At 40.8% G+C, this 22,534-nt stretch overlaps 2 protein-coding genes across 2 annotated transcripts; one reads left to right on the top strand and one right to left on the bottom strand.

Moving 5' to 3' along the window:
- Positions 1 to 239: 239 nt before the first annotated feature.
- Positions 240 to 13,731, bottom strand: zc2hc1a (zinc finger, C2HC-type containing 1A). The gene is made up of 10 exons (XM_084566237.1): positions 13,420 to 13,731; positions 12,686 to 12,759; positions 11,168 to 11,284; positions 10,620 to 10,646; positions 9,501 to 9,642; positions 7,979 to 8,121; positions 4,240 to 4,345; positions 4,030 to 4,105; positions 3,297 to 3,401; positions 240 to 1,856 (listed from the first exon to the last, which is right to left on the bottom strand). The coding sequence occupies exons 1-10, from the start codon at positions 13,436 to 13,438 to the stop codon at positions 1,721 to 1,723; spliced, it is 945 nt and encodes a 314-aa protein (XP_084422363.1). The 5' UTR covers positions 13,439 to 13,731; the 3' UTR covers positions 240 to 1,720.
- An 852-nt stretch (positions 13,732 to 14,583) lies between these two features.
- Positions 14,584 to 22,519, top strand: pkia (cAMP-dependent protein kinase inhibitor alpha). The gene is made up of 3 exons (XM_084565596.1): positions 14,584 to 14,827; positions 17,058 to 17,235; positions 19,494 to 22,519. The coding sequence occupies exons 2-3, from the start codon at positions 17,085 to 17,087 to the stop codon at positions 19,568 to 19,570; spliced, it is 228 nt and encodes a 75-aa protein (XP_084421722.1). The 5' UTR covers positions 14,584 to 14,827; positions 17,058 to 17,084; the 3' UTR covers positions 19,571 to 22,519.
- Positions 22,520 to 22,534: the final 15 nt, after the last annotated feature.

Here is a 22,534-nt window from a genome sequence, read left to right as displayed (position 1 = left end):
GGTTGCCAAAACAATAGAAACGTGTCGGTACAGCACAATACAATTCAACAGTACTATACACAACAGCTGTGTTATTTCAAACAAATGATGAATGGCATAACCTTCATGAAGATAAGATTTAGTGCAGGACTGTTATATTAAAAATGCATTCATTTTCGGTAGTGTACCTAATGAAGCGGCTGGTGAGTGTAAAAGGACTGCACTTCCTCGACTCTGTCTCTCCTCAACAGATGCAACTGGATCACAGCTGTCTTCATAGAAGTTTATTGATGATGGATATACATGGCATTAGGAGCACAACCGTATCCAGGCTGGCAACTGTCGTAATCAGTACAGTTTGAAAGTCAGTTGAAACATATCTGTCACGTACTGTAGATACAGTTTGGTTCATCTTAAAGAGTCATAGTTTATCACTGCTAAATTACTTTAATTGCCTCAAGGAGAGGTCTGGCTTAGCGTCCCACCTGCGAATGAACTCCATTAACAGTAGCCCTGTACTTTTTATCCTAAACACCGTAATGCACTGAATACTGACCGAATAGAAACATTAAAAAGGAAAAACAGCAACACATTCAAGTGCATTTAGGCCTCGTACAAATCCAAATAAAAACACATTTTAATTCTGCAAAGCATTAAAAGACAGTCATTGCTCTTTCAGTAAAAATGAAAGGGAATAAGAAAATAAATAACTCGGTACACTGTAGAAAACGAGAGGGAATGAAAGGGACCGAGTAAATGCTACATTTTTTCTATCGTAGTGGGAATTGGTGTCAAGAAATTAGAAATCAGAACACTCTGGTCTTTCTGTGTGTTTAGTCGAACATCTGCAGACGGGCTCACAGCACCGAGCATTGATGGCGGCAAATGAGCAACGAGTTCCGTTGGCCCCCCCCTTACAGAGACAAGTTGCCCTGCAGGACAGGGTGTTGACAGTGTAAGGTATCGTGTGATACAGAATTTTCCACTACACTACAAAGATAATAAAAGGAGAAATTTTGCCTGTAAAGTGACCTAGAACGGAGCACAGACCTTTAATAGCTAGTGAACTGTTGGATCGGTCCCTGTCAAAACAATGAAGATAAAAAATTCCAACTCATTACCTTTAGAAAAGCACATTGCTTTTTTTTTTTTTCAGTAGTCAATCATATTGCACTTCAATAGGAACGTATTCAGTTTGGGAAACAAGGCAGACGGGATCTAGGAATGCGTTACGGATCAAGATTGACAGGGGATTAAGATAAAGGGACAATTACCTCTAATGAGACAGCCAACATCTTTCATTCACCCCCCCTATTTTTATTTATTTTTTTTACTTATTTACTTCTTCACCTTGTATCTGTTCTCACACATATGTCCTCTACTGTCTTCTAAAGATACACCAATACCTTTTAAATGATGAAACTGAATTGCTTCTATGAGTTTCATTTAGACTCCTTTGCATTTCACCATTGAGATCCGTCTCAATAGGTCAGAGAAACTAAATGCATCATTTATTGTAAGTCATGGTTACATTTGTGTATTGAAAACGCAGGGTCTGAACTGTTCCAATTTGAGCCCCATAGGGTCGTAAGTCAGTCACATAGTTTTACTGCCAGGAAACTACACCCACGTGGGAAAATATAATTTAATTTTTTTAATTAACTTTGGTGAAACTCTCTGTTGCCAACTTGCGTACCATGCATCCCTGCTTTCCTCTGCCTTCTCTTTCTTCCGACCTCCATCAAATACACATCCTCCGGATCCCACACTCGCAGCAGAATTTGGCAGATTCCACAGGGTACTTGGTCCCACAGGCGTGACAGAACTTGCTCTTCATGCCGCCATTGCCAACATCATTCCCGCCATCGACATCATTCCTGAGAAATATGACAAAGGTGACAAAGCAGCAAGTGTACTTTAATTTATGTTACCAGTATGTCAACAGATCATTTATACAGCCATGATTAAAAAAGTTGTACATTAAATCAAAATGCAATGATCATGTTGAAGTTGACAGGAGCATGCTCAGCACTGTGTTGCACCATCACCTCTTCTTTCAACAATACTGCTGTTTTAAAAGCAAGGAGTTCAGCTACTCTGCAGTTCTGGGGCTCCTCTGTAGTATTTTCCACCTCATAATGCGGCAAATGTTTTGAATGGGTGACAGGTCTGGGCTGCAGACAGTCCAGTTTGGTACCGGACTATTTTCCTATGGAGCTGTGCAGTATTATGTCTCAATCAGCCAGGACATGGTTTATCAAAAAAACAAAGCTAAGACAGATGCAACAGGACTTGCTGGGAGAGATTTATTGTCGTAAGATGTGCTGAAAGTCCTCCCCTGAAAAACACTGCTCCAAAACGTGGATTTTTCTTTCGGCATTAACCGTGCCAGTACAGATGTGCAAGTTACCCATGCCACGTGTGCACTAACGCCTCCTCGTACAATGTCAGGCCCCAGTCTATCTTAACGGAGCTTGGACCTAGAGAAGGATCTTTGTCTGGTAAAGCTTTAAACTCCCATTTATGGATTTAGTAATGTTCACTGCTGGTGTTCCTGAGCACATGCAGTGGTTTTCAATAGAAATGTTTTAGGTGTAGCGGCTCCTGAAGACCGCATGATCACGGCCATTCAATATTGGTTTTCAGTTTTTCTCTCGTGTACAGATAACATGGATAAAACAGGAAACAAAAAAGGGCACTTATTTTAAAAAAGCAGCCGCATTTGGTACTGAATGTTGCCTGTGTACTTCTGGAATTAAAAACATGTAATTATTTGCAACTCATTGCATTCTTCTGCTATCTAGATTTTACACAGCATTCCCAACTCTTGTGGAAACCGTGTTCTAAGTATCATTTCTGTTGATATAAGGTAAACAATGACACAACAGTCAAACTAAATATAACTTGCCTAGAAGTGGATTAAGTAACTAACTCTCTGAGGGTTGTGATAAAAAAAAAACCCAGTTGTAGTGGTTGAGCAGTTTGCATATCAGCTTGATAGTTTACTATATTAACACATGCTTCCACTGAATATATTTAAACAGATCGCATAATTATTAAAATAATGTATAGTTATCGTAATTGTACAAGCTGTCAAGATTAAAAAATAAATGTAAATTAAATCTGATTTAATTTAAGTTTTTTTAAATCAAAAGTGACATGTGGAGGTTGATTTTGTAAAATTAACTAAACTCTATGCAACGTGTTGCTGGTATCAAATGGTATGCAATATGCCATCGAACCACAAGAGGTCAGGATAAATTAGCAAGCATGTTTGCTTGCATCTGCTGTAGCTAAGGCCTCGGTAGTTAATTCACCTGGAGATGCAGGTGTCTACTTTCTTCTTGTTGAGTCCTATTCCAGATGGAGTGTTCCTCGCGGAGCCATAGCCAGAGCCCGCTGCTCGGGTCTTACTTCCCACACTGGCAGGGGGATCAGAGAAAAACAAATGAGAACAGAGACAAGGACGGGTCAAATGCAAAGTACTTCAATGACTGGGTTTGTTTAGACGGATCTGAAACACGAAACATACCCTTGAGCTGGTACTGACCTGCCACAAACAAATATCAACTGCCACCAGTTCAGTGTTATCAGATGTTGTTGGCAAAGATCTCAAAATAAACAGGATACTACATGATACACTGCGCTGATGTAAAATAATTTTAATCAGTCTTTTTCTATAAACATTCATTAAAGTGAAGTTTCAGTCGTCCTTTGCCATTTTGTTACTGTGGTCAAATGTAGAAATACTGTTTTGTTTAACATGGCAAAACATAAAAGTTGCCTCTAGGCTCGCTTAATTTTCACTTCCAATACTGTTTTTATTTTTTTATTCTGACTCAAATGCCCCTCAAAAAGAGAAATGGAAAACATTACCATGAATAATTTGGACTGTAAGTACGTGAGCAGGGATTTCACTATAGCACTGCTTGAACAAACATGACTGCAAGCAGAGCAAGAGGTAACACTGTAAAAGCACAAATGAACAATGCCTTTGTTTGGGCTAACTTACAGTATGGAAACGACACTTGTTTGTATGTGTGCACTAACCCTGAAGGTGGGCTCGTGAGGCCAGAAGGGTTACTCCTCACTGAACCTGCTGAGGAGATCTTACTAGAGGGGATTCCTTAAGTAAGAGAGAAATAATAAATGAGTAATACAGGACAATGTGGACAAATATACAGTCTTCAAATACACACAGTTGTTTCATGTGAGCATTATACCCCGCTGTGACTGATCAACACCGCTTTGCTGTCTTACCAGTGGGCTGTCCAAGGCCTGATCTCTGGGGTAAACGAGAGGAGGCTGAAGGGATGGCTGACACAGCAGGAGAGTTGGCCTTCTTTACAGGACCAGGAGCCTTGGCCTTAAAACAGAGAAAGAGGCAACAAACACATGAATACATGGTACAAAACATGATCTATGAATGCAACAAGTGTAAAACACTTTCACTGCACGGCTCTATAAACCAACATAACATGTTTTAACTGTGTGGGGAAGAAAATCTCAGAAAGCTGAGCTGCACAGATCCATTGCAAATATAAAAACATGACACACAAGGAAACCTAAGTGACATGACGATCAAGGTTTTCTCATTACAATGGACACATTATAAGAGCTCCTAGCCAAAATGATTCAGACCCTGCTGTTTTTATTGGCTACCAAATTAACTCCCCACCGTGCACCATGGCTGTTGCTAAGTGACAGGCAAATCTACAACTGCTGCAAACCGTGGCAATAAAAGACAAGGACTTAGACAAGGCATTTTATTCAAAATCAGAACCCAAATTCCCCAGTCAACCCCTGGAAACTCTGGTTAATTGGTTCCTGGCTCTTGATCCTGAACAAAAGCGGGTAATTTCTAGTCTTTACAGCCTTATCAATTCTACTATTGACACCCCAGCATCCGGTCTCAAGGGCTCTTGGGAGCAAGAGCTTGGAACCACACTGCCTGATGATTATTGGCAACAAGTCTTCACTCCTCTTAAATGTGCACGAGGCACGGTCTTTTGCAGTGTAAAGTTGTACACAAAGCTCACTAAACTAATTTGAGGCTTTCTTGGATTTACCCCAATGTAACTGACTCATGTAAAGGGTGTAGACAATCTCCAGCTAACTATTCCCATATGTTTTGGTTCTGCCCCAGGCTTGCCACGTTCTGGTCTGAAATCTTACCACAGCATATAACACTACTATCTCTCCTGAACCTCTCTTGGCTTTGTTTGGTGTCCCTCTGCAGCCTTTTACCTCTAAAGTCACGCAGACTGTTGTTGCCTTTGCCACCTTGTTGGCCAGGCGACTCATACTACTCAACTGGAAACACCCTCAGCCTCCATCTCATAGCAGGTGGGTCAAAGAGGTGTTACCACCATTAGACTTCAAGAGCTTAGATTTTCCCTCAGTGGCTCCTTAAACTCTACATTTTCTTCATTTATTTGTTGTATGTATTCTGTTTACATGTCAATACTGGATTAAGAATTGTTTTCTTTCGGGTGGGGTAGGATTGTGTAAGGGATAAAAAGACTGAATATGAAAGAATAGAAGACCTCTCTGTCACATTGCATTGTCATGTTGTTGCCTGTGAAACTGCTTCCAATAAACAAAAAAAAAAAAGCAAGGACTTCTTTGGGATTTGGGAACAACACTTCTTAATAACAAATAATTGGCAATAACAGAACTAAGAATTGGCAGCGTAGCTATTAAAAAGTACTCACGCACAAACCAAACATTAGACATTTCTGCAGCAAAGTACCAGAAATCCTATTTATCTTACAACTGCAATCAATACTTAGGTTTACAATTGCTTCTCTGCTAATGTTAGTGTCTGTGCATCAGACAAATATGCAGAGATGGCAGCAGATGCAGAGCAGCATGGTAGGAGGGCCGGTAGAGGTGGGCTGCTGTGGATTTGTGGCAAAATCCACCATTGCTCTCTTAAAGGAGCTGGGCATACGTGGCAAAAGCCAGAGCGCCGCGGTAAGCAACACGTCCCTGGCAGCAGAGCGAGCAAGCGAATGGCTGTGGGTAAGGAGGAAACATGCTAGCTGGGGAGCTCGCTAAATGTAAGGCTGGTTGGGTATTTGGGTCCTGGTTCAGTCCGCATCAACGGGGTGAATCATGGTTGGATTTGGTCGTTTGGGTTGTGGTTCAGTCCCCATCAACGTTTCAAGTAAGTTTGACTGTTGGCTCTGATTGCTGCATAAAACGGGTAGGTTAATTTCTGAGTTGTTGAAAGTCACTGAATGGTCCTGTGACTCCACGACGCTGGAATTCACTGCTAAGCCTTCTTGAGATTTCGTGGGCCTAACTTGACGAAACACTGGTGAAGAGAGGTGCCCACCTGAAAACCCCAATGACATGCTGCATACTGCCGCTAACTAGGCCAGGTATCTGATGTCTTCACGTTGGTTGGTAGCTATATTTCTTTGTTTGTGTAGCTGCTGGGCGGGCTGTACAAGCCAGCAGCATTTATTTAATTCATATTTCATAACGCATTCACTGTAGGTTTGAAATGACAAACTGCATACTGCCGTTGACTAGGCCGAGGCATCTGATCTTGTTGGTTGGTGGCTGCTAGCCTGCTGGTCGTTTTTTTTTTTTTTTTTTCAGTTGGACAGGGCCTCTAAATGTGTTTTTCCTGGGATCTTAGCACAAGGTATTGTTACATCTTATCCTGTGTATTAACGGAATATTTGTATTAACAATACAGTACGGGACAAAAGCTTGTTCAAAACTAAAATCGATGTGATTCATTCACTGTGAGTCTGCAATGACATTCATTGTCTTACTGTAAATAGTACTAGAGCTACAGCATTTTCTTTTTTAAACAAATGTTTTATTCCCATACAAAGGTCAAGCGTTCATTAAAGAGGTCACGTCGAGTTCAAGATTGCCTGCTGTCACAATGTTAAACATTCTCATTATTCCTCTCTGCTAAAAGTATTTCGGCATCAAAAACTAAAAGACTTAAACTTGGCAAGTGGGTTGTAAATCCCACCCACAACTCAAGCACATACAATGACACTCACTGAGCACAAGGTTACAATGTAATAATGAAGCTCATGTTAATCGGGAAAAAACAGCATGGCCTAGATTCAAAATTCTTTTATCGTTTTTTCTCTAACGTCATGGGTCATCTGTGCTCCACTAGTTTTAAAAGTAACAGTATCAAAATAGTATTTCTGACATCTTGTCAGAAACCACTGGGCCAATTGTCCCAAAACTAAGTCACCATCAATCACCTATTGACTTTGCTGATCTTAAATTAAAGAAATTACAATATGTCAATCAGTTTTGATTGAACAAGCTGTTTCCATCAAGATAACATGTCTTAAGTGAGGCTCATAAGCTACATGAAATGTTTCTGCAAGTGGATTCATATCTCTCAACTGAGCATCAGCATATAGTTTCCACATATAGTTGCATAGTCTTCTTGGCAGTTAAATAAGACAAATTATGTTTGAATGTGTTAAGTTTAAAAACACTTGAAATTATTTGACAAGCACACTATTTTTCAACAAAAACATTTACCAAATCAGCCACAACATTAAAACCACTGGCAGGTGAAGTGATAGCATTTATCCTCCCATCACAATGCAACATTCTGCTAGGCAACCTTTGGTCCTGGCATGATGTGGATTTACTTGGACACGTACCACTAACAATGCATCCCAAAGGCAGCAGCCATTGCCAGCAGGACACTAAACTGGCACAGGAACAGCTTAAAAAAAACAAAAAACAAAAAACAAACATGATCTGTGGGATGCTCTGGCACAAGACTTATCTAAAGAGGCCCCTCCCCTCAACCTAAATGACCAAAAGGCCCCCACTAACAGTGTCCTAGTGCCAGACACCTCAGAACACCCTCAGTCAGACTGCTTTGGAAGCACAAGGGAATCCTACTCAATAATAGGCAGGTGGTTTTAATGTTGTGGCTGATCGGTGCAAATTGTCTGTTCAGGGGCACATAGTCACTATTGCTGTCTGTGCATGTGTGTACCTGTGTGCGAGCAGGAGGCTTCTTGACGTCTACTAACTTGCTTTTGTTGGGCATACGGGCAGCCTGCTCCTGGCAGAACTTGATGTGTCTGTCAGCTGCACTCTCGTTGAACCGCCGCTGACAGAAAGGGCACTGGATGTAGTCTAAAGGAAAAGCAGGTGGTGAAAAGGCACACTTGTTTCTTTTGCGACTGGGCAACAACAACATAAATCCCACATAGAGACAGCTACAGTGCTGCTTCTACGTTTCTGCATAAAAACTATTAAAAAGTCTGGAAAGTAGGCAAAGTGAACCCAATTAAACTAATTAAATCTATTTGTTTATTCAGGAAAATTAGTCAATATGACAAAAATAAGTGCACCTCTAGGATTACAAATTAATTTCACGGCCAAATTAGAGTCCATCTGTTCAGAAGTGTTGCCAGTCAACGTATTGAGACTAAGGTGTCGTTTAGTGCTTTGTTTAGTTTTAAAAAAAAAAAAGGGCCTCAGAAACAAATCCACCGTCAGACATCAGACATTTTTAAACAACTAGAGGAGATTTAAGGCAAGCAGTAGTCAACCAACAAAGATCACGTCAAAATCTAGACGCATTTAAGTCAGAGATTTTACACAGGGTCACAAAGGCCTATCTCACATTAACTAATGTTCGTGTTTAAGAATCCACCTTCGGGAGAACACTGAACAACCATGGTGCGCATGGCAAGGACAAAGCCACTGTTCTCCTAAAAAACAAAAAAAGAACATTCCTGAAAAGTCTGAAAATATCATGTGGACAGGAGAGAACACTATGGGAATTGTGGTTTAAATGAGAAGTGTTTGGTTTAAATGAGAGTCATCATGTTTGGAGATGGAGAAAAAAAAAACCCCACTGCATTCCAACATCGGAACCTCATCTCGTCTGAGAAACATGGGGGTGGGAATGTCCTTGTTTGGGCCTGGTTTGCTGCATCTGGGCCAGGACGGCTTGCCTCCATTGATGGACTAATTAATTCTGAATTATACCAGTGAATTCTAAAAGAAAATGTCAGGACATCTGTGAGCTGAATCTTAAGAGAACATGGGTCATGCAGCAAGGCAATGACCTCAAGCACACAAGTCATTCTACAAAAGAACGGGTAAAGAAGGCCACAATGAAAGTTTTGGCACAGCAAAGTCAAAGACCTTAATCCAGTAGTAATGTTGCGAAAAGACCCGAGGCAAACAATTCATGTGAGGAAGCCCACCATCATCTCTAAAGCCTCTGTATTGAGGAATGGACTAAAATTCCTCTCAGCCACTGAAGACGACTGATCAGAAGTTACAACAAACGTTTCACATACTAAACAGATACCAGGTATGTACAAATGATGCACAAGCAAAATATTTATATTTCATTTGTTTGATTGGGTTCTCTTTGTTCACTTTCAGGACCTGTGTGAAAATCTGCTGATGTTTTGAGAGTAACCATAGTACAGTAATAGTTTCTTCAGTCATTCTTCAGTTTTCTGGCTAATTCAACACACAATAGACCTATATTGTACCTGGATCATAACTAGGAGGCGGAGGTGGGGGTAAGGGTCCCCCATCCTTCATGACCTGAGTGATGTTTTTAGCAGCCCGGATGGTGGCGATGAAGTCCTCATGTTTCTTGCGCCAGTTGGACGGCTTCTTCGGGGGTTCTGCCTGGCAGGACAACAACACCACAACACAAGGGACGCTCCAGTTACACTGGTTTGTTTTCATAGTTACGGTTCTTAGATCTACCTTAAACAATGAACTGAAATACTGCTAAGCCAACAAACAGGAGTCCCAAAAGTTGTAACTTGGAAACTTTTATGATTATATGATGTTGTCTCAGCATGGATATTTCCATAGCTGAACTTTTACTGGGTGCAGCACTCCTGCTTCCTACTCGAAGCACTAATAAAAAACCCTTTCCTTAGCGAGAGCCTGAGTCTTATCTAAAGCTGATGATTTCTGACAGAAGTAGTTCACGGAGTATCGTCTGAGCCGCTTCTGTGGCAACATGATAGCCCCACTGACTTCCTACTTCCTGCTACACAGTTACTTTGACTTCACCAAGCGTGTTTGTTTGACAAGGGGAGAAAAAAAACGACGATTTCCTCACTTGTCAGAGCCTTCTAAATCAGAAATGATGAAATGCAGAGAGAATCACACATCCTGCTCATATCACAGAGCTGAGAATACTGTAGAGGACAGAGTGAGTCTGCAGCAGTTAGTTAAAGCCAAGACAACAGAAAGAATACATATATACATATATTGTTTGGGTTGATAACTCTATTTATCTATCTATCCATCTAACAAGACTAATCTGAGTCTAGGGGTTGCAGCATTGCAGCCAGTGAGTACAGCAGGAACACAATCAAGGTAAAAGAAAGATAACATCAGATACATTTGATGAGTGGGAGTTGAAGAATGGGGGTAGATTAACAAAGTACCACAGATTTTTTTTCTTTTTAAAATGAACACCACCAGTGTTGGTGTTGACCCGCCTCAGGACTATTCAAGCCAATGTTTCACAGAAAGTGTTTACAGATACAGAAAGAGTAAGCGAAAAAGCCTCCACGACTTCAACAAATCATCCGTGCGGCTACAAATCATGTAGAAGGACAATGAAACGAAAAAACAATGCAACTTACTTTCTGAGCAGCAGCTGAACTTTGTGACTGAAATACAATTGAAAGTAGTTTACATTTGAAAAATTAACTTTCATCACAGATCATGAATGTCCTACATGGAACAGCAAAGAACATGGGCTGTTCACCACAGTAAACAAACAAAAAAAAGTTACGCATGTTAACAGCTGATTCTTTTCCAGGGTAAACACTATGACTGTTTATATGGCAGCAGATGTGTTATTATGAGCTGTTTGGTTTACAACTTCTCAGCCTCTTCACGCGTGATGGGGAACATTTTTGTCTAAACCTGAACTGTCCAAAATTATTTACTCTAGTCTTGTACAGACCAGTCAGTATTTAAAGAAAGCAGATGAACTGACCGAAAAACATGAGCAGCCTAATGATATAAACAGCAATTCATTAATTCAAAGAAAAGCTTTCCAGGAGGCTGAGATGTATAACTTTGGGAATTCTGTATTCTTAACAAGTTGTTAGAACAAAAACATGACATTGAGCCCTTTTAAAATTTTGCATTTGATTTCCATACCACCCCTTGAGTAAACGCTTACCTTTGGTTTTATAGGTTTAAGTGTGGGGATGTCTGTTCCCTCAGCTCTCTGCCTACTGGAGTCAAAAACCTTTCTCCTTTTAGTTGCAGACTTTTGGCAGATTTTAGTATGCTTCTCCTGGAGGAAGAGAAAATTACACACCAAACACTGTAATCAGTTTTTATGTGTCTTGGAAAACACCAAACAAAAACCAAAAAATGTCTTTCATATAAAACTACAAAGTACAAAGTTCTTCCTGTAATAGAAACCTACTGAATGCAGCATCCGATTGTAGAAGTATAATGTATATCCCAAAACAAATCCAGAGTAATAGTACATCATGCATTTGTGCAGACATTATACACTAATGAGGCTGAGTACTTGTATTAATGTGCACATTATTGCATTAGCACTACCAGGAAAGCACATGCTCCAATAATGTACAGAAATCAGTGTGGCACTGATGCTGTAAAGGTCTGTATCATGTTTCAGTTGAGATAAAGAAGTGGTAACAGCAAATACAGAGATGGTAATAAACATTTGCATCAGAATTATCTTCATTTATACGCATAGCTATTATTTTGACGATCACGTGATTGCTTTGAAACGAATGCCATTACTTAGCAACTCTTTACTATCTCTATTTCTTCAGAATAGAGAATGGAGTCAAATTGCTGTGTTGCCAGGTGTGCCAGACTGAGACCAATCCCAACAGACTCAGTGCTGTGATCGCAGCCAAAGCTGCATCTACTAAACACTGACCTGTGAGTAAATATTCATGCAGTCACTCATTGGCAGGAATGACCTCCTGTGGCGTTCTGTTCTGCCCAAATGTACAACAGAACGCCACAGGAGGTCATTCCCGCCTGTGGCCATCAAACTTTATAACTCCTCCCGCTGAGTGTTGGTCACTCTTAACACCTTTAACACTTCAGACGCCGTTAATTTATTTGCAACCTCTTACCTCTGTATATTGTGAATACTTGTGCAATACTGTTCCTTTACTTTAAATGTTTTTATATATTTTTGTATTACTTTTATTCTATTGTATTTGCTTTGTTAACTAGCAACTGTCACTTTATGAGAGCAACAGCAACAAAACAATTTCCTTGAAGGATTAATAAAGTATTCTGATTCTGATTTTGATTTTACAATATGTATTTTTAATTAACTGCAATCACTGTTTTTACTTTGACTGTAAAAAGTTATGCTGTAATCTTTTTGTCCAATGAAGTCTCAAATCTCACACATTTTCCTAAAACAAATTGCTCTCTTAAAGCCCTTGTCTTCTCTATAAAGAGCTCTTCACATGGGCACTGCTGGCTATTTGGATCAACACCAGTGACACATTATTTTCCCATCAGCTGATGTCCCGTCAGCTGATTGCAACTGCGGGACCTGCCGGTGACCCAAGCACGCCCTCGGCAAATGATAGGCACACACAAAAGATTTAAATTTAGCTCCACCAGTTTGAAAATCTGTGCGTTTGAACAAAAAGTGAAAGCTTCTCAGTGTTGTTGGTGGATTGTTCCTCTTTACCAGGACTTTAGGGAAGAAACATCTTTTACAGATGTTGCACTGAACCAGATCCTCAGCTGGAGGAGCTTCGCCATCTGCAAGAATAACACATATAACACAAATAACACAAATAACACATATAACACTGGTTGTATAAGTATAAATTGTCACAAAGAACACAAATTAACCACATCTGACATTCTGATGAAAGTGTCCAGGTTTACAAGAACACTGGGTTTCTTATGGATCAGTTAATAACTGATACTGATCCACTCCCATAAATTGCAATTTGGGTATTGTTGACTATACCAATCATTTCCAAATGCTAAAAATGGCTAAAGGTAAGTAGTCAGACATTAGCTAAGGTTAACGTAAAAATTCAAAAGGGGCCTTTGCGTATGTTTATTGTCAGTATAACTGTGGTTAGTATTCATGACAATTAACCTCTAAGAATTCTTACAATACGTGATTTAGGCCATTAATTCATATGTTCACCGGTTAGCAGTATGCTAATACTGGATAGCTCCCGGTGGCTAGGGATCACACCCATTCAGACAGTGAGCAGCTAGCTTCATCTTTGGCCCAGACGTTGCCTAGCGTTACTTGTCCTAAATTCCAAACAAAAAGGAGGTCGCTATCAAAAACTGGTCAGCCGCAGCAGCACGGATAAAAAGAGGATAAAAACTGAGAGATGTTGGCCTCGACATTACAACAAAAACAGCCTAAATAAACCCATGGACGGCAATTCCGCTCACCTTCAAATTCTTCCATCATTAGGTTATCCCTTGTCTGATGCTGCTGCTGTTGTTACAAACGGTCAAGCGTAGCTAGAAGAAACGAGAGCATTCAGCCCCACTCACTTCCGGCTTTGCGAAAACGAAAAACAAAAAGTCTAAAATTTATACTTTGAGCTATCTACTCTGAATATATAAATAAATTGATGACAAAAAAAGGAAAATGTACGTACAAGTGCTACTTTCTTTCACTCATGGGACACTGTAATTCGGTTCCAACCGACAATAGTTTTCACTGACTGTGTGTGAATGTGAATTGTCTTGACAGTATTGATCTTTGGCAACCAATAGCAACTGTCTTCTCTGACGCCGCTTGATGTGCCAACATCCGAGGATTTCATTGGCTGTTTCGGCAGGGTTTTGGATACTGTAGTGTGTACTTTGGACGGCAGGTGGGGCGTGGGAGGCAACCTCCCAATGTTCCCGGTATTATTCCCAAATATGGAATAAAGTAGCTGGCCATTTTTAAGTGGTTTGGATATCATTTGGTGGAAATTGAAAATATATATAAATATTTTTACATTTTAAACTAATTATGTGCTATTATGTGGTTTTTATAAGAGAACCCTAAGATTATAAAAAACACTAATATCTAATTTTACTAATATGTATTATTTTCTTGGATCAATTAAAAAAAAGGGACACAAACTTTGTCTGTGTCATCTCTAAGTAAGGGCTGTGGCCTACCCTTATTTAGAGAGGACTACTACAAATCTCACACAAGGATGCAAGTGCTGCTTTGTCAGCTCGAACACTTACCCAGTGCAAACACTCAGAAGCTCCCACTTCCCCATATTGAGGACATGTTTCATGTGAATGGAGTAATTCATTGCGGGCAGATGCTATGAGACCGCAGCAAGCGCGATACTGAATGGCCACATCTGCCTTCATCACAACAAAGTCACTGTGTTCTCACTGTGGCCCTGCTCTCTCTGTCTCTCTCCGACACACACACCACAGATTCACACACACAGTTGTGTTTCAGACTCTAAAAGAAGGCAAAACATTGGCTTAGTTTGGACCTCAACCCCAACCTCCAACAGGAAATCAGATAGATAGATAGATAGATAGATAGATAGATAGATAGATAGATAGATAGATAGATAGATAGATAGCAGTATGGTGAGCAATGGGCAATGTTTATTATTAACAAGTGTTAAGTTACTTTCATGCCCTGACAGGAACATACCGTGCTTTATTATCCCACAAATAAGGGCTTTATTTTGAAATTGGTTCCCGGAAGTAGTTTTAATCTGGCGCTAACTTGATGTTGGTAAATCCTCTTTCTAGAGCGCAATGGGGAATACCGAAGACTCAAGCTGATGTGACTGACCAGGGTAAACACTGGGAAGCCCTTTAGCACGAACAGGTACCTTATTCATAATAATAATTGTCATCATAATCATCATAGTCGTCTTAATTGCACATATACGGGTGCAGTGTACCTCGTTAATGCATGCGTAACGTTAATGTCATGCAATCTGCGCTCACTGGCACTGACTTGGCTCTCTAAGGGGTCTTTGTCATCAGAGAGAGACATATGGCTGTTGATCTGTTATTGAAATCAGTTCGAGCGTGTTTATTCTCTTGCACCATTAATGGCATTTTGATATGTAAAGGCTAAAGATTATTGGAAAGCACGTGCTTTATTGTATAGAACCACAATGTGCGCAACTGTGATGCGTTGACACAGCCTCCACTTAGCCAGTAATAGGTGTAAAATTTGCCATTTGTTTAGGACATAATAATAAAGGCGTTCAGTGGGCTAATGATAACTCATCCAGAATCATGGCAGATTGATTCGTTTAATTACAGGGCTAAAGAAATAACAGCCACCAAGCTCCTTTTGAAAGGATATTGATATACTGGTGCAGCTATAGTTAGAATAAAGTCTACATGGCAGTGGGATGTGTGTTTGTGTGCATGGGAGACAGTGTTGGGCATTAGTCCCAGTTATGCCCAGGCCACCTAGAATAACTCTGGCAGGAGTTTCTGGGAGTCCACCCCTGGACTCCCATCACTCTCTGCTAATTTTCAGCTTGGCAGCACTTCAGATCAAGTGGTTGCAAAGCCAATAAGCTGCCAATTATTTGATATTTTTTTCTATGTTTTAGTCAGTGACAGAGAAGGCAGCTCGCTCTGGCCTGTATTATTCAGCGATCTGATTATTTTATTTAGATTCTGTGCTGGAGCTCTACATCCCACATGGAGGTAAAGAACATCAAGCTAAGCTGAGCTGCTGATGTTCTACTTCATGGATGCGGCCGTGTGACTAAATTATGTAAACTGTCAGTAAATGTTTTATACAACATCAGCACAAAAACCACATGCCAAGAATATTCAGTCACGTTTAGCCACAAATAAGACTCATCTTTGTTTTAAAATATCTATATTTACCTGCACGAATAAATGAACTTAACAGATTAGATCTGATTTTTTTATTTTTTTATTATTGGATGCCTGGACTGTAATATGCATTTTGAGAATGTTATGCAAAGAAAAGTTAGATTCTGGTTGGAGACTTTAATATTGCAGATTGTTTATATTCTAACCACTAATACATATTTTACAAAAAGAGCTGTAAAGCAGCTGAAGAATTTATTTTTCCAGAGCTTCAGAGTAGTTTTAAAAACCAGTCATCACACCACTTCTCTCAGTCGTGCCATGTCTCTTGCTCCCCCGTGTTCTGACTTACGATGGTCTGCTGGACAACATCTGTTGGGTCTTGCCCGTCTTGACACCATTTCAAGAATGACAGCTGAGTGGGGGTGTGCTCTGATGGTGACGGAGTAGGCGCCCAAAAATAGCCGTGGTCAGTCACAGCTTGCACTGCTCTGAAAATGGCCACAAACAGATTTTGGAGCTGAGGTCATCTTTGTAATCTTCCTGTTAGTTAAAAAACCTTGAGTGTCTCAGGGTCATGTGACTCGGGAAAGCTTGATTTATTTTGTGTTTTTCTCAGTCTTAGAGGCATATAAATGCAGATATTCAGAATTGACACGGAACGACAGATTTTAATTAGTGGAAATGGGCCAACAAAGCCTGAACCTCCTCGGCGCTGAAGGGCGGCTTCACCCGGGCAGATTGAGTGTTAGCATGTCAACAGAGGGGTTTAACCTAAATCTCTGTGGCAACACAGCTTCCAGCGTGCCATGGTTACTCCAAATGGGATGACAGTGGTTTTCTTCCTTTGTGCCATAATTACCCCTTTGAGTGAACATTTCTGGGCTGCTGCACTGCCTCGGTTAAAAGGCACCCTCATTTGTGGTTGCATTCCACTCCTTTGTGTTCCGTCTCCAAAATTTGCCTCCTCTGCGTAGCTGGTAACGTACGTACCCTGGACAGAGATTAAAAAAAGATTAATCACGGATTAGTTGATAAGATAAGAGGAGGGAGAGATGTATTGAGGGAGTGCATGGGTGGCCTGCTGTGTCGATTTCTTCTGAGTGCTGATGCATCCATTGGGCGAAGCTACTTAGCGCAAGCTGAGCAAATTCACGAAATTTCATAAATATCTGTGATTTGTTTTATAATACAACTGCTCGTTTATGTGTGTCCGTGTGTAAGCGTGTACTCCTGTGTGTGTGTGTGTGTGCCAGGCCATGCTGTGGTGAGGAGTGTCAGCGATGACGGATGTGGAGGCGACCTATGAGGACTTCATCGCTTCTCGACGATCCGGCCGACGGAATGCCATCCACGAAATCCCAGCGGCCCCCGGGGAGCAGGGAACCGCTGACTTGTCACAAAGTGTGGCACAGCTCAACATCAACAAGTCAGGTGAGAAACACCGTGGGTCGTGTGCTGGAAGGCCTTTAGAATAGAATAGAATAGAATGGAATAGAATAGAATAGAATAGAACTTTATTGTCCACTGAGGTTACAGACAAACAGCATTACATTGACATAATAATAAATACAGTAAGACAGTGCATGGCAGTTCAAGTCACTACATGTGGATTGGTCACTTGGTTGTGTTAAGAATGCCAATGGCATTAGGGATAAAAGACTTTTTAAAAAAAAACCTTGGCCAGAGGGGCTCTATAGCGCCTCCCAGATTTCAAAAGTTCGAACTGATTAAAAAGAGGGTGGGAGCTATCTGCCAGGATTCGCTTAGCTAACCTCCCCGTCCTCTCAGTATAGATTTGGGTCAAAGACGTTTTCCCACAATTTTGCTTGCCATTGCCACAATCCTGTGTAGTTTATTCTTGCACTTACTGTTTAAGTGTCCCAACCAAGCAGAGAGATGAAATGTTAGGACACTCTCTATGTGTGCAGTATATACAAGTTCCAGGATCACTGGACTGACCCCAAGACAGCTCAGTTTTCTAAGAAGGTGAAGCCACTGTGAACATTTCTTAAAAACAACGTCTGTGTTTTCTGAGAAGGTTATCTGGCAGTCCAGAACTGTGCCAAGGTATTTAAAAGTTTCCACAGTTTCAACAAGTTGTCCATCAAGTGAAACTGGCACGACTGTCAGATCTTTTTTCATGCAGACAACCAGCTCCTTTGTTTTAGAAACATTGATTTCCAGCTTGCTATCTATGCACCATGCTTCAAAAGCCTTAATGTGAGCAAAATAGGACGTCTCACCAGAAGTGTCCGTTCTCAGTAACAAGCCGACTAAGGCCATGTCATCTGCATATTTAATCAGTTTGTAGTTATGATCATTAAGTGCAAATTCATTTGTAAATAGGGAGAAAAGCAAAGGTGAAAGAACACTACCTTGTGGGCAGCCTGTGCTTATGACAGCCTCTCCTGAAAGAGTATCATTAACACACACCCTTTGAGGGCGGCAGGAGAGAAAGTCTCTGATCCAAAGAATCAGGCCTTTATCGACATTTAGATCGACGAGCCTTTTCAGAAGGATATGCACCTTCATAGAGTTAAAAGCTGCACTAAAATCTACGAACAAAACCCTTGCATATCCTTTAGGGATTGTAAGCTGCTTTGAGACTGAATCTAACAGAGTCAGGACAGCATCATCCGTACCTCTATTGCTTTTGTAAGCAAACTGGAGTGGATCTAAATCTCCAGCCACCGTGGAGGTCAGGAGGCCCACCAGAACTTTCTCCATAGTTTTACACAACATGGAGGTGATGGCAATTGGTTGAAAATCATCAGGCTTGCTTGCACCTGGCTTTTTCGGAATAGGCCTTATTACGGAGACTTTCCAGGATTTGGGTACCCCTGTGACTAGGAGGGAACTGAACAGCCTTGAGAAAACTCCTTTTAATTGGTGAGCACTGTCTTTAAGAAGACGAGCTTTCAGGTCATCTGGGCCTGTGGCCTTATTTGGTTTCAACTTTAAGAGACTTTTTGCGACAGCATCAACGGTGATGACTGAGGGAAGGTTTTTACAGATCCTATCACATTCAGGCTTGTCATCCTCAGTATCAAATCTACAGAAGAACCGATTAAATTCATCAACAAAACCTTGACTGTTGTCCTCTTTTACTGGTTTTGCCCATTAAGGTGTTTAGACCCTCCCAGGCTTGTTTTAAGTTACCGTTGAAGAATTTGCACTCTATTTTCTTCCTATATTCAATTTGCCTTAAGTATATTCCCTCTCAATTGTCTCCTTTTTTCCTGCATTAATTCCATGTTGCCAGAACAGAACAGTGTTGACCTCTAATTTGCTTTGACTGCACCTTCTTCACTGGACATGGGTGATGACCCCAGAACTTGTGGAGAAGCCCTGTTAAGGGAATAAAGGAGTTACTTCCATGGCGCTTACATGCATGCAATATCTTGAAATACTGTATGTCTACAAGGGATCTGTTTTAAATCTAAACTATACTCTACATCAAGGCTTAATTTTGTCTTTCACCTTCCAAATGTTCCATGCAAGGATCACTGTGCCCTCTTCAGTTCTTCCCTTTGGTCTGCTCTACGCGTGATGAGCTTCTCGCTGGTTCTGCTCATGCAACTTACTTGCTGGTTCAACCAAGCCTTGTGTGCGTCACTTCACAAGTAATAACTTATGCATGAAACTGACTGACTGACTGACTCTCCCTGACCTTCTTTCCTACTGTTCAGGTGATGAGGGAGAAGACGCTGAGAAAAGCCAGGACTCTGCGGCTAAAGAAGAGGAGACTCAAGCCGCGGGCAGCTAAGAGGCATCAGACGTTCATGGACTCGAACAGCCACTGCTTTTTCGTCCATCTGAGCCCCGAATGCTAAGCCTCTGGCTTCCCAGTTGCACCTATAATAACTACGAACACACAGCAAAATCCTCTACTGCCACCATCCCACCATCAGGAAGTCATCGCTAGGGCAACCACGGTGCAGTCTCCCTCCTGTAGCCTCCTCTCCTTGCTGCCTTTCCTTCAAGGCAGCTGATATTAGACTAGATGTGATGACTGGTGAGCTCAGGTTGGCACCAGCAACCAAAACCAGCCATGTTAGACTGTCAGTGGTCCTGAGTGGAAAGGAGAGAAGGGAAAAGAAGACATGTAAGGACACTGGGACAGGCTCAAGTGTTGCCACAGAAATAAAATTTTGTCTTCCCTCCTCCCCGTCGCCCTGAATCGATCACCACTGCTGTGGCTGACACACTTCCAGGAAGCCGAGGACGGTGTTTGGACACCTACTCTTCCTCTGTTCTTCTTTCATCAGTGTCTGTGCTCCCTCTATCAGTGCTCACTGTTGACTGTTTCCAAGCTCACTCAATGTTTTAATTTTTCACTTTCTTTCTTTCTCAGGCTGATTAGCCCGAGGCAGTGTGGGACTACACTTTGTGGCTGTTTTTAAATGTCTCAGTCACTTCTGATAGGGTTTTATCCAGCCATTCAGATATTCCACAAGATGTTTGCTTTTGACTCTGTTTCACTGGCTGACCTCCGAGTATCTGGCTTTTCTCCTGAAGACTATATCTATGTAGATTAGGATGCCATTTGAGTGTTTGTGTTTTCTGTATCTGTTGCCAGGCCTCTCATCTGCAGCCAGCGTTTAAGTCTGCCACTTTTGGACTTTACAACATTTTAACATTATAAAAGCTGTTCCCCGTACATCTACATGAGGAATTATTATGATGTTTTAATTATCATTTGAAATGCATACATGCATTTGAAAGCTACAGTGCTTAACTTGTACTCCTGGTGCCTCTCCTCCATGGTTACCGATATGAGATTTAATGTGACGTATGGTGAACACAGTGTGACGTAAGCAACCCAAACCAGTCTTGTTAGACTGTGAGCGGTCCTGGGTTTAAAGGAGCGTAGGAAAAAAGTGGCTATTAAAGATTTTTGGGACAGCCACGGAATTAAAATCCACCCTGTCACCTTTATCAATAATAGAAGTAATTACACAAACACCGTTGCAGTTTACAGTCCCTTCTGATCTTTCAACATTCTCCGTGGAGGAAAAGCTGCATCGGTGGGACTCAGTGTTTGTCTTCGCTGTCGATTTCCTCTGTTCTATTTCTGTCAGCGGTGCGTGTCTGGCAAGGACCTGATTGCTATATAAACATCCCAGACTATAGCTTTCGAAATGCAACTTTATTTGAACTAACTATGGTTTGTGGGTGCAGCATTTTTGAAGCTTTTATAAACAACTTTTAAATATTTATTGTGAGACTGATTTCTATTCCTGCAGTCACTGTATTCAGACACTTGTTAATATCTCACCTATACATTTTAACTAAGTGTTGCTTTGTTGCCAGGTTTAATCACATTTAAGCGTCCTTCTGAAGATGGGGAAGTTCAAGTGCAAAACAATTTCACATTATGCTGTTTCCTGGTTAGCCACAGTAGATTTTTACACTGCCATTTATCATCTCCAAAGTGTGTGTGTGATTGGTTATCTTGGATATTGATTAAAAAAAAAAAAAAAAGTTTGCTTCTGGAGAAATATTGCACTATTATTAGCACTCGGTTACACTAGTGTGTTGTTTATAATGTGTTACTGTTCATTAAAGGCCTGCAGTGTGTGGGTAGATATTGTAGAGTGTCTCCTAGAATGACAATTGTAAGGTTTGTACAAAATGTCTATTAATTTTCCAATTTTTGGTGAAAGAATCCTCCCTTTTAATACTGTAACTGTACATTGCCTTGTTTTGTTAAATAAAATACGTGGATCTGCACTCTAAAAAATATCTTTGGAGAATCCATGCCGTAAAACACTGACAAGTTTTGTGTAATTATTTTCTTAAATACAGTGACATTAGCCAATCATTTAGTTTGTTTCATTGGTCACGGTTTCTAAAATACTGGATACATACAGTTGTAAGGCAAAATCTGAAATTAAAGTCCTTGTTAAAGGGATATTTTTACAGTGTATGTACAGGTTAAGAATGACTTAATCCCTGAAAATAGCGGGAGAGAGAGAGTGAGATTTACCTGCTCTTGATTAGACTGATCAGCACAGGGTGAACTTGTTTGGCAAGGTTCATTTTTTTATAGGTTAAGAATAACTTGTACATTGAGTCATGTGCAATATGTTTCAATGCCCAGTGGCAATGAAGGTGACACTGAGCACACTATGTTGTATTGAGCACACTGCTTTGACTAATAAGCGGTTCACTCATGAGACACTATGTTCATATATTTCACGTTGTAAATGTGTCAGTGCTCTCTTTGAAGTTAAATTGCAGTGGTGAAAGATGACTTCGTGAATAATTATCAGTATGTTGACAGATGAGAGGTTTGAGTAAGTAAGGTCGCTGTCTCCCTCTGGTGGTCATGTGGCAACTAAGCATTCAAACAAATTGTATATGACTGTTTTTTTCCCTGTATGATATAAGATAAGGACTGATATTGGCAGCAATCCCAAGCCTTATAACATCTTGAGAGCTGTTTGAGGGTCATTGAGGTTGGTTACACTTTTGATGACAACAGCAACAGGGCCCTCAACAACCCCTCAAAATGTTATCAAGCCCAGGACTTCCACCAGTCTGTTTAATAATGAAGAAGCGTTTTGGATGAGAGATGAAACCTTTTCTTCAAGAAACTCGAACAAGTACAATTGGTTTGCTTAGATATAGCATGACCTGGATAACCGAGAGGCTTTACAGACATTAGTAGCTTCCTGGCAATAAAATACAGCAAATAAAGACGTGTCAAACAGTGGGATATATTAAA

The sequence above is a fragment of the Chelon labrosus genome, assembly GCF_963514085.1.
Source record: "Chelon labrosus genome assembly, chromosome: 18".
Lineage (NCBI taxonomy): Eukaryota > Metazoa > Chordata > Actinopteri > Mugiliformes > Mugilidae > Chelon > Chelon labrosus.
This window is presented reverse-complemented; position numbering and strand designations above follow the sequence as displayed.

Bases quoted from the DNA above. Each gene is read 5' to 3' on its own strand.
- pkia (XM_084565596.1), top strand. From the start codon at position 17,085: ATGACGGATGTGGAGGCGACCTATGAGGACTTCATCGCTTCTCGACGA. The intron at 17,236-19,493 runs GTGAGAAACACC...CCTACTGTTCAG, and splicing joins GCTCAACATCAACAAGTCAG to GTGATGAGGGAGAAGACGCT.
- zc2hc1a (XM_084566237.1), bottom strand. The intron at 10,647-11,167 runs GTAAGCGTTTAC...ATTGTATTTCAG, and splicing joins TTAAACCTATAAAACCAAAG to TCACAAAGTTCAGCTGCTGC. The intron at 8,122-9,500 runs GTACAATATAGG...CTTTTCCTTTAG, and splicing joins GCCTCCTAGTTATGATCCAG to ACTACATCCAGTGCCCTTTC.